Genomic DNA, 12,755 nt, shown 5'->3' on the forward strand with positions numbered 1-12,755 from the left:
TTCTGGGCTTTAATAATTCTGGATCTTCTTGGTCTTCAACCTCTCCATATGAATTTTAGAATCAATAGATCACTTAAAAATCTCTGCAAATTACATGGGATTTATAGATAAATTGGTATAAAAATGAGATGTAAGGATATTGAAGCCTACCCCTGAACATGCCTATTTTACTAAAGTTTTAGTTTTTTATGTGCTTAAGATTTCATCATAACTTATTTCTGTTAAATACATTTCTTTGTAGTTTTATTTTGATTTTTTTTTTCTAATTAAATTTTGTAATTGAGTCTTACTGGTAAAAGATTTTATTTTTATTTTTTATTCAAGTGTAGTTGACAAAGTATTAGATTCAGATATATGAGTGTTTCAACAGTTACATGTATTACAAAACGCTCACCATTATAAGTGTAGTTACCATCTGTCACCATACAAAGTTATTACAGTCTTACTGACTACGTCCCTGTGATGTACTTTTCATCCCTGTGACTTACTTACACTGTAACTGGAAATTTGTACCTCTTGATCCCCTTCATCTATTTTACCTGTCCCCCACTCTGGCAACCACTAGTTCGTTCCCTGTACTTATGAGTCTGTTTCTGTTTTTGTTCATTCATTTTGTTTTTTAGGTTTCACATATGAGGGAAATCATGGTATTTGTCTTTGACTTATTTCACTTATCATAATACTCTCTAGGTTCATCCATGTTGTCTCAAAAGGCAAGATCACATTCTTTTGTACGGCTGAGTAATGGAATATTGTATGTATGTATACATATGCCACATTTTTATCCATTCATTTATTGATGGACATTTAGCTTTTATATCTTGACTATTGTAAATAATACTGTAGTGAACATGGGGTGCATATTTTTTTTTTGAATTGTGTTTTTCTTTCTTTTATTTGGGTAAATACCCAGAAGTGGAATTACTGGGTCATATCTTGGTTTTATACTGTTCACCACACTGGCTGCACCCATTTACGTTTTTGCCAAGAATGCATGAGGATTCCCATCCTTGCCAACACTTACTTCTTTTTGAAATTAGCCATCCTGAGTGGTGTGAGGAAATTTTCATTGTGGTTTTGACTTGCATTTCCCTGGTGATTAGTCATGTTGAGCATCTTTTCATGTGTTTGTTGGCCAGCTATCTGTTACCTTCCTTGGGAAAAATGTCTATACAGGTCCTCTGCCCATTTTTTCATTAGATTTTGTGTGGACTGAGTTGTGTAAGTTCATTATATATTCTGGATATTAACCCATTATTGGATATATCATTTGCAATATCTTCTCCCATTCAGTAGGTTGCCTTCTTGTTGGTTTCCATCTCTGCAAAAGCTTTTTATTTTGGTGTAGTCCCAATAGTTTTATTTCTGCTTTTGTTCCTCTTGACTGATGAGACATATCTAGAAAAATGTTGCTAAGGCCAATGTCAAAGAAATTACTGCCTATGTTTTCTTCTAGGAGTTTATGGTTTCAGGTATTAAATTTAGTTCCTTAATCCATTTTGAGCTTATTTTTGTGTGTGGCCTAAGAAAGTGGTCCAGTTTTCTTCTTTCGCATGTAGCTATCCAGTTTTCCCAGTACCATTTATTGAAGAGACGGTCTTTTCCCTATCGTATCTTCTTGCCTCTCGTGGATTAATTGACCATGTAGTAGTGTGGTTTTGTTTCTGGGCTCTAGATTCTGTTCTGTTGATCTAGGTGTCCATTTTTGTGCCAGGTCCATACCGTTTTGATTACTACAGCTTTGTAGTATAGTTTGACATCTGAGATTGTGCTACTTCCAGCTTTGTTGCTCTTGCTCAAGATGGCTTTGGCTGTTCAGTCTTTTGTGATTCCATATAAATCTTAGGATTATTTATGCTAATTCTATGGAAAAATACTATTGGCACTTTGGTAGGGGTTATATTTAATCAACAGCCTGCTTTGGGTTGTATGAACATTTTAACAATATTCTTCCAATTCATAAGCATGATCTATCCTTCCATTTATTTCTGTAGCCTTTAATTTCTCTCATCAATGCCTTATTGTTTTCAGTGTACAGTCTTTCACTTCCTTGATTAAGTTTATTTCTAGGTCTTTTATTCTTTTTGGTACAATTGTAAATGGAGTTTTGATTTTTTCCCTTCTACCTTGTTATTAGTGTATAGAAAAGCAGTGGGTTTCTATGTATCAATTTTGTATCCTGCAACTTAACGTAATTCATTTATTCTAATAGTTTTTGGGGGGAGAGTTTTCTGTGTATAATATCACATCATCTGTAAGCAGTGACAGTTTTACTTCTTCCTTACCAACTTGGATGCTTTTCGTTTCTTTTTATTATCCAATTGCTATGGCTAGGATTTCCAGTAGTACATTGACTAAAAGTGGTGAGGGAAGATAACATCCTTGTTGTACTTCCTTTCTTAATGATGAACAATTACGAGCTTGTCCACTGAGAATAATAATGTTAGCTGTGGGTTTGTCAAAGATGGCCTTTGCTATGTTGAGGCCCACCTGTTGAGTTTTTATCACAAATGGATGTTATATTTTGTCAAAAGTATCTATTGAGCTAATCATGATTTTTATCTATTTTGTTTCTGTTAAAATTTTTAATGTGAAAATCATATAGTAATGTGAATGATTATTTCTCTGTTTTCAACTGTTAAGCTTCTGGTTGTACTTCGACTAAAATCTTCTTAGTAGGTTGAAAAGAAGTAGCCATAGTGAGCATCCTTCCTTTGTTACTGACTGCAAGGGAATGTCTCTTATGTTTCCCCTAATATTATGATACATGATGTTAGTTTTGGTAGATATCATTTATCAGGTAAAGTGATTCCCTTCTAGTTCAAGTTGGGAAGTTTAAATGTTGCATTCTATAAACATCTTTTCAGCATATATTTAAAAATCCTATGCCTTTTTTTCCTGTTACTGTGACTTTAATTTTTTTCCAATATTTAGGCATCTTTGTACTTCTAAAATTATAATTAGTCATATTAATGATTGTTTAGAAAATAATCTTTTATGATTTTGACATCTATTTTATTGGTGACTTTATTGACTGATTTTACTGTCGGGGTTATACTCTCCTAGAACTGGGGGGATTTTCCTCCTCTTTTTCTTTCCCACTTTATTTTTAAAGATTTCACATAACAGGGAGTTGTTTCTTTAAATTTTGGTAAAACTCAAAGCCATTTAGGTTCTAGCTTGTTTCATGTGTAAATATTTGATAAATATTTTAATAGTTATAGAAGCCATGGTGTAGATTCTTAATTACTCTTGGCATAAAGTATAATAACATTCTAGATTATCTTGAAGTATTTATAATTAGCAAAATTAAAAAAAAATATTTCTAAACTCTATTCTATTTGTAGTATTGATTGTGCCCCCCCCCTTTTTTTTCCCTTGATTTTTGCCATGAGGTGGTCTATTTAGTTTTGGTCAACTATTGGTTGTTGACTATCTTGTTTTCTACCTCACTAAATTTATTAGTTACATTTTACTCTTCTTTAAAAACATCTCAGTGGTTAGCTCATTTTAAACTTCTCTCTCCTACTTAGGCATTTAAGGCTTTAAGTTCTCTCCTAAGTACTTTTGTGCTGCCTCCCACATACCATATTTGATATGTAATACCCTAGAGTGTGGTTTTTAGTTTTTACTGATGTGTGCGCATAGGGCGATTTCTTTTGTCACTGTTATTGATTTCTAATTTTGTCATTTTGGGTTGAGCAAATCTTTCCTTGGGATTTTTTTTTTTAATTATGTTCAATTAGCCACTATATAGTACATCATTAGTTTTTGATGTAGTGTTCAATGATTCATTAGTTATATATAATGTACCCCTTGGCCATCACAACACATGCCCTCCTTCATACCTATCACCCTGTTACCCTCTCCCTCCAGCCCCTTCCCTCTCTGATTTCTCCTCCTGCAGATTTCCCTCTCTTCCCCTATGGTCCTCTGTGCTATTTATTGCTTATGTTCCACATATGAGTGAAACCATAATTGTCTTTCTCTGCTTGACTTATTTCCCTTAGCATAATCCCCTCCAGTTCCAACCATGTCAGCGTGAATGGTGGGTATTCATCCTTTCTGATGGCTGAGTAATATTCCATTGTATATATGGACCACATCTTTATCCATTCATCTGTTGAAGGGCATCTCGGCTCCTTCCACAGTTTGGCTATTGTGGACATTGAACATTGGGGTGCATGTGCCCCTTCTTTCCACTACATCTGTATCTTTGGGGTAAACACCTTGTAGTGCAATTGCTAGGTCATAGGGTAGCTCTATTTTTAACTTCTTGGGGAACCTCCACACTGTTTTCCAAAGTAGCTATACCAGCTTGCATTCCCACCAGCAGTGTAAGAGGGTTCCCCTTTCTCCACATCCTCGCCAACATTTGTTTCCTGTTGTGTGACTTTTTGGCATTCTGCCTGGTACAAGGTGGTATCTCATTGTGGTTTTGATTTGTATTTCCCTACTGGCTATTGATGTTGAGCATTTTTTCATGTGTATTTCATTCATTACCTACACTGTCTTAGGACATAAGGAATGATTTATCTGGTTGGTAAATCTGGGAGGATACAACTGACAAGGTGGATGATTCTATCTAATTCTTAAGTCATCTAGCCCATTTGGTTTTTATTCTAAGCATTCTTCCTTCACATTCTAGGCTCTCTGCTCCAACTTTTCAGTAATAAGAGTAATATTTTGGCTTCTATTTGCTATTAAATGTCCTACTCCCTAATTGTTTCAAAACACAAGCAGGAAGGAGAGGGTTGTTTGTTGACCCTATAAATTCTTTTGTTTTCATTTAGACTGCCTCTGTGTTCCCACACTGTGACATTTTAATGCTCTGTGGTTCTTGGAAATGTCATGTATTGTTTATATTGGGTGCGTGGCTCTATATGTGCATGTACATACACACATAAACCTGTAAACATGTATGTTCATGTGTTACATGTCAAATTCTTACCAATACTTTACCAATCTCTAAGAATATAGTAAAACCTCACTTTGCTGTGGATTTTTGTTTACTTTGATTTAAATAAAGGATATTATTAGATTTATATATGATCAGGATTGTCCTGGGTGTACAAATAATGTGCTCTTATCTCAGTCTTCCATAGCTCATAAAACTGAAATATTTTTTACTTTTCATATCTAATTTATGAAGGGTGGAAAGATTTTTCTTCCTATAAATTTTTAAAATTCAGAATACTCTTAATTCTCAGTCTTAAGTGAGATCCTAGCAAATTACTTATTGAACAGAAAATTCTTTTTGTCTGTCAACATAAAACTAAATTGAAAAGATTTCATGAATTATAGCACTCACCATTGCATGATTTTGTTTCTAACATTTGCTCTGGGCACAGATGTTGATTTTCTAGTTCCTGTATAATTACAGCTCTGGAACGGACCTGTATTCCACCAAAGCCTAGGTCTTCACCATTCACACAGGTTAGCTGACATAGGCTCCACGAAGACCAGTCCTTCAGATAACAGTCACCTGCAAAACACAGGTTTGTAGTTTATACATACCCCAAAACAATAGCCAGCCATATAGTAATTTTATTTCTGAACCTCACTGGGAAATACATGATATTTTAAAGGTTTAAGTAAGGATTTAATATTTACAAGTTTACATGTGGTTTATAATTGTGTATTAATGTTATTTTTGGAGCGGATATTATTGGGTATAGACTATGGCTTGAAGGAGCTTGTTCCTTGTGATTCACCTCCTAAGAGACAAAAAATAGTTGATTAAAACCTACCACCACTCTTGTCAAACGATTTGCTAAGTAGTATCAGTGAAAATCAAAATACATATATAACGTTTGTCTTATAGGTGTTCACAATTTCAAAAGAACTTGAACTCCAAGGCTGAGAAAACTGGCATTTATACTTTTTTCCCCCCTCCTATTTCTGGCCAGAGGTGTGGAGGTGAGACAGACAACTGACCAACTGGAGTAGTGGCAACAATGCTTGTCATTTTATCTGATCTACAGTTTCTTTTTTCTATTATTGAAGAATAATATACATGAAAAATGATCATATATCATAAATGTAATTTTCACAATCTTATTATATAACCCAACCAATACTCAAGCAACAGGGCATTCTCAGAATTTCAGAAACCCTTCTTGTGTTATAGATGGAATTATACCCTACGTATCTTTAAAAGATATTTCACTCATTTATGTTTACAAGATCCACATGTATTTATGTAGTTCCACTTTGATCATTCTTACTGCTGTACTTCATTCTAGCATATAAAGGTATCACAATTTAGATATCCATTCTAGTGATGGGCATATAGAGAGTTGTAATTTTTTTCTATTATGAATTCTGCTGTTGCAAACATTTTAGTATGAGTGAGTCTTTGAACTTATACGTGCATTTCCATTAGGTGAATACCTAGGAGTGGAATTGCTGGACCTTGGTGCATCATGTGTCCAACATCTTCAACCAGTTTGAGAACAGGGAAGAGTTAATGAAATATCTTTCCCATATACCCATCCATTCTTCAGGACTAACTGGTGATACTGTTCAGAGGACACAGTAAATTATGATAGACACAAATCCATAGGGATTCTTATCATTTTAATTATTCCAGCCACACCACATGCATAATTCATATTGCCTTACATTATGCTGAAGATGTCTAATATTAGCACAAAGTTGCCTGGAGATCTGCTTAATGAAAACATGTCTTGTGCTATAATTAAGAAATCTTGGTCAGACATGAATTATTGACTAATAGATGTAAAGTGGAGTGATTTTTGTTATAGTATGTCATTAATGTTCAATGATGTCATCCTGAAATGCAGAAAATTCTAGTAAATTTTAGAAGTGTTAAAAAACTAAAAAGCATGTTTAAATACTTTTGGGTTACTCAGTTTTTAAGACACTATTAAAATTTTAAAGGTAATATAACTGCACCTCAGCAATTGCAAACTACAGGGAAATAAAACATACCTTTTTTACGAGTAGGCTTTACTTCTGTGCTTATAGCACTTGACGTGGTGTATCTTAGAACTCAATAAATCTTTTAGTAGTTGTCTGTGAGTTATATAATTCTAACCACCATAGAATCCATGTCAGGCTTCAGAGATTTAATAACAGCAAATGAGAGTGAGACATTAGCTGTCCTAAACATACTTTTGTATTTTGACCATACAAACCATTGTAATAATAAACTAGACTATGCCTGCAAAAGATAGGACAAGTATATGAAATGCATGTCCCCACTTTAGTATTTGACTCTTTAAAACTTGGTAGCTCATATAATGCTAACTTTTAAAACCCATTATTGGAGAAAACTAGCAACAGAAGAACTGAGATGCATAGATTGTAATTTATAAAGGAAGCACAGACTCCTCCTGGATTTATAATTAATTAGAATGGGGTGTTTGCCCTGTTTGATGGATCTTGCTTTCCTTTGGGTCCCTTAGGACAAGTTTCAGTCTTTGTTCACTTATGTTACTATTAGATTACCAACTGTCTCTTCCATTAGAAGGTAAACTCAATGCAGACAGGGTATATTTGTCTCTCACTGTATCTCCAATCTTGAGCCCTAGGCCTGACCTCCAGTAACACTTGATAGAAATAGTCAAATGAATGGGTGATGGTGCTGCAGGAAGTATAATGAAAACAAGTAGGAGAAACTCCACAGGGAAGTAGACACTAATGCCTGGCAAGGAGGCCAGTACTGTTCCGTGTTGTATCACAATTATCCCATTAATGGCACTGGAGATTTGGCTTTGGAAGAGATGCGCCTTACCAACTTATAGCTTTGGTCACCTTTTATTGACTATGTAGCCATTCGCACATTGAAGCTCAAAGGTTCAGTCCTTGGCTCTGCCCAGAGCCCTTACCTGCTGCCACAGCCTCAAGCTCAGTCTGCTGTGAAGCAAAATGATTTTATTAAATTTGTGTGAGAGATCTAGACTGAAATCAGGCCACTTTGAGGGGCAGGAAGTGGAAGAGGGGAATTGCTGGATCAGAAATAGGGTATTATTAGCAGGTGTGGGAATGTCTAAGAAGCAACATTTCTAGAAAGTAAGATTTTTTAAAAAGATCTTTCTTCACCTGAAGTAGATGAACCTATCTGTATCTATAAAGACTGTTACAGTTGAATATGCACAATGAGGGATGCTCTCAAACTCTAGCACTTGGTTTAATCTGCTTTGTTTAATTTTATTAATTCAGTTCATCTTGATAAACTAGAAACTGCCAATATTATCACCTTAAATAATTCACTTACTGAAGAATAAGTAAAATGACAATGAATGAGCAACCTGTATTGTCAGCTTTTTAGTGTTTAGAGACTTAATCCATTAAAATAAACTTTTGAAAATATGTTCTCCGTCTTTAAAATTTTGACTACCTAAATAAAAAAGGTATGGTTTATTTTTGTCCCCAATATTTGTTTGCCAAATCCTTTTTATTTGGGGGGGAGGGGAATCTTGTTTGAAATAACACATTCCTTAAAGAGATCGATATTTTTTCTTATTGGGAGAATAAAAACTTTCCACTGAGGGAGAACTATAGGCGATTTACTTCCAATCTTGTTCTTTCCTGGCCTAATAAACTGTTGCCCCCCCCAATCTTTCTCAAAGCCTTAGGCTCATGCTTGACACTGAACTTACTTTGACCTTCTGTCTACCCTAAAGTTCTCTGCATCAAGCCCAAATTCTTAAATGTTATCACTGTCTGCCAATTATTTCTAAACTATTTGATATATATTTGCTTTCCACATTTTACTGCATGAACCCCTTGTGTCTTTGAATTGGAATAATTTCTTTAAATATTTTCTTCCATCATATATTTTTCTTATTCCTGATTTATGTAGCTGGGGCTAGCACTTTAGGTTCATGACCATTTTCCATCACACTTTGCCTATATTCCATTGTCATTTGGATTTCATTGTAACTAAGAAGAATTCTAATATAATTTTGATTGCCTTCAGCTGCAGGTAATTTCTTTTTTCCTTGATGCTTTACTATTTTTCTACATTTTATCTTTTTTGAGTTTTTTATGTTCAGTTGGCCAGCATATAGTACATCATTAGTTTTCGATGTAGTGTTCAAGTTAATTAGTTGTGTATAACACCCCGTGCTCATCACCATACATGCCCTCCTTAATTTTGTTTTAACTACAATATACCTATGTGTGAATTTGTTGTTGACTCTATTCAGGACCCAAGGTAAGCTTTCATTATAAGGACTTAAGTCTTTCTTTCGCCATTATGTGTTTAGACCCTGCTTCTCTCTCTCCTGGAAATCCTAAATAGGTGCAAATTCTCTTTCATACTTGCCCTGTCAAGCACGAGCCTAAGGCCTTAACTGCCATCCCCTGCAGGTGTTAAAACTCCGGGGGGGGGGGTGGTGTCAGAGGCCACATGGGAGACCCAGACTTCCCCCTTAGTTAGCAGTACTCCCTTCATCCGCCCTACAGTATCCAGTTATTGGCACAGATACTACTGAATGAGAAGTCTTGCTGACATGTCTTAGCTTAGACTACACATGCAACTTAGACTATACCCCTTCTCAACCCTGGTGCTAGTAAGAAATGACCAAACTATGAATTCTGTTTTGGTATTGTTACCTGGGCAAGGCTGGGTGCAGGTCTCCTCAAGCACCATTTTTTTATTACCATCTATAATGGGATCAATGTCAGCACAGAATTCTTCATCCACCACTTTGCTGAAATCATCAGCTGACCCGTCACTCACTACACAAGAAATGTTTCTTGTTCTGGTCCCTTCACCACACTGGGCATCCTGGAATGCAGGAAGAAATAACTAATTAGGAAAAGAAAAATAATTCATTAGCGAGCTCATCACTTACAGTCATCTCTGCACCACTGCTTTTGATTTATGAGCAGTTAAAGAAGCATTTGTAACCCTAGGGAAGAAGTCCTATAGGATACTAGCTATGAAGTATACAATGAACAATTTATTTGTTTTCTAGCCAAAGACAGGCAAATAAATTTTCATTAAAATGAATCAGTCTCCAGATGATTTTAAAAACACAGGACAGGGACTGCTTGTTATCAAAACTAATTAAACAGTTACAAAATGGCAAGGCACCTAAATCTTTAGGAGGAAACATGCTGTCAGCTCTGAAAAATATTTCTGAAAACAAGTCTCTGCAGATAAAGAACACACACTTCCATAAAACTTCTTGAGATCTGATTACCTGTATTTGGCATAGAGACCACTGGCCATATTGCCACTGGTAACAGGGCTTCACTGGGCAAGGCTTGGACTGCTCCATCAGGGCAGGGCATGGCCGTCCATCACCCTGAAAGGGCTGGGTCACCGTGCGCCTTCGGACCATTTTTCCTTAAAGAGATACAGAGGGATACAATTCTAGTGACGTATTTGTGCAAGTGTCTATCTTGAGAGAAGGCATCGCAGACATTTCTGAAGAGATCTGAGGAACGAGTAAGGCTCAGACATTTTGAAGATAAAGACATTGAGTCAACCTTTCTGAAGATTATCTGGTAAGACTTGAGGGATATTTTATTTCCTGTTCCTTGACCAGGAGTCCAATGTTAATGAAGGTACAAACAAACCTGTGAGGCCACATGTTTGAGAACATTCTGACCAAGGAGACCAGTCGGAGAGCTGACAGTTGACAGGGCATTCCACCACGCATGACGTGTTCATCGGCCAGTTCTTCTCCAGGCCAAGCTGAAAGGAGACAGGTAGATGTGTTTGTACAGACCTGGAAGCGTGGCTCAATGTAGCATTAGAAGGAGGGAGGGAGGAAGAGAAGAATAGTAGTGGAAAGGAGAGGAAGAAAAAGCAAGATGCATAATAGAATAAAAAGGTACCTGGAGGTCAAACACCCAAACTTAAAAATAAAAAAAATGGTTCAACCCGGAAGAGTGGGAGCAAAGGGCAGAGGATGAATGGAGGAGCCCGTTTACTCAGTGCTGTTAAACTGTTTAAATAAGTAATGAAAAAAAGTAGCTTTAGTCTCCAAATTGGCTTAATTTCCCTAAACAAGGAACAAATAGGTGTAAGCATGATTACTTTCCATTAGTTAAAAACCAAGAATATCACCAAAATATAGATCTATAGTTGTATCTTTGGGATGTAATTTTTATATATGCATATTAAACTGAAAAGCAAAAGGCTTGAAAGACAAATCACCATTCGAAAACTAATATTATAATGTATTGAAATAATAGTTGTTATGTGTGCTCTTTCAAAAGGAAATATAGGTCACTAGAATTTTTTCATTATGAATATTTTATATACACTTATATTTTTTACAAAGATTTTACTTTCTCAAAACTTAGCAGCTAACTGTAGTATAATTCACTTATTTTGGTTAGCCTCTCATCAGATACTAATATTGTGACACTTCATGGGCATTGAGTTCCTTACTTAAGCATTCTACTTTTAAAATAGGAGATTCCAAACTCATCGACTGTATACATAAACAGTTAAAAAGTCCAGGGTACAAAGTAGCATGAAAATAGAAATATTTAAGAGCTTGTTAGGAGAGTATAATTTTGGGGGCAGGGGCTAATCCTTGGGAATTTTCAAGATCTTGTTTTATTTCTGTATGGAAAGGAAGTTTATAGTGTCTAATGAACATAGCAAAAGCTGGCAAAAGAAAATTTTTCTGAAATCTTGTGTTGTGGTTCAAGTATAGCTCTTGGCTTTAAGTCATCCACCGAGAGAGGCTCGGGTCAATGACTGTAGCTACAGACCTTGGCAGGCGCTCCCATTATATGCTCCACCAGTAATACTTGACAAAGCTGAGTATTTGGCATAACATTTTTTTTTTAACCATTTTTACCATATCAATTAAAGTCTCATAAAGTCACTTAAACTCAATGGGAGGTTGCAGAAAGAACTTAAGGTGATTATATGCTAAAAACGATGTGCAACGTTTAAGGTAGACATTATGGAGAGAGGGTTTGAATCACAGAATTCAGCTACTACGGACTCATTTCACTACAGAATTGAAAAGGATGTCTGTGTACAGATCTTCAGGGCAGCCAGTAGTAAGACATTTTAACCCTCTGCTACTTTTTTTTCTTACATTTATTGTGTCCATTCTTTTTGCCCTCTCTTACCCTTTCATCTGTCTAAACATATGTGTCTAAATAAATTGAAAGAAATCTGTTCAGGGATCAAAGAATAGGAAAGGAGAAACCAATTACTAGGTATTGGGTGAATAAAGAAAAACATCAAAGAAAAAAATGCTGTATAAATGCAAGATGGGTTTAACCCTAATTGTCCTCTTTGTGGGGTAGGAATGACATTTTTCTTTTTGGCTGTTAGGGACACAGCAAGACTTAGCTACTGCTGTTGTGCTGAATGTAGGGTTTGCACATGTATTAGTAGGTAGGCAATCAATCCATTATTAAAAAAGATAGCCAGCTTTTCTCAGGGCTATTATTTAATACTACTGCATTCATGGGGATGGATAAAATGGGATAGGAGTTGTTTATTCCAATTCCTGCAGAGAAAGCATTAGTCTCCCTAAAGACAGTATTTACCAGAACGTTAGGATTTGAATCCCTAATTGTCACCACAGTATTCAAACATAATATTAATGCATAAGAGTAAATTTAGGCTCCTGGATAACTGAAATTAGTTATTTCTCAGGGTTTTACTCACATTTCATTTAAGAAATAAAGGACTCTATTTATACCTCTGTCCTATAGTCATGTTTTTAAATTGGTTTTGTATGATTTGGGTTTAGCTTTCACAAAGCTCTCAGCTATTCATGGTAGATTTTATTCTGATCCAG

General features: G+C 35.6%; 1 protein-coding gene across 1 annotated transcript in view; it reads right to left on the minus strand.

Annotated features, from left to right (window-relative positions):
- THSD7A (thrombospondin type 1 domain containing 7A) overlaps positions 1–12,755 on the minus strand; it is a 426,859-nt gene that overhangs the window by 14,647 nt on the left and 399,457 nt on the right. Inside the window, exons 20-23 of the mRNA XM_026506586.4 lie at positions 10,558–10,675; positions 10,179–10,324; positions 9,586–9,760; positions 5,312–5,485 (exon numbers count right to left, since the gene is read on the minus strand). Of these exons, the coding sequence (XP_026362371.2) occupies positions 5,312–5,485; positions 9,586–9,760; positions 10,179–10,324; positions 10,558–10,675 (613 nt within the window). The remainder of the gene's footprint in view (positions 1–5,311; positions 5,486–9,585; positions 9,761–10,178; positions 10,325–10,557; positions 10,676–12,755) is intronic.

The sequence above is a fragment of the Ursus arctos genome, unplaced genomic scaffold, assembly GCF_023065955.2.
Source record: "Ursus arctos isolate Adak ecotype North America unplaced genomic scaffold, UrsArc2.0 scaffold_3, whole genome shotgun sequence".
Taxonomy (NCBI): Eukaryota; Metazoa; Chordata; class Mammalia; order Carnivora; family Ursidae; genus Ursus; species Ursus arctos.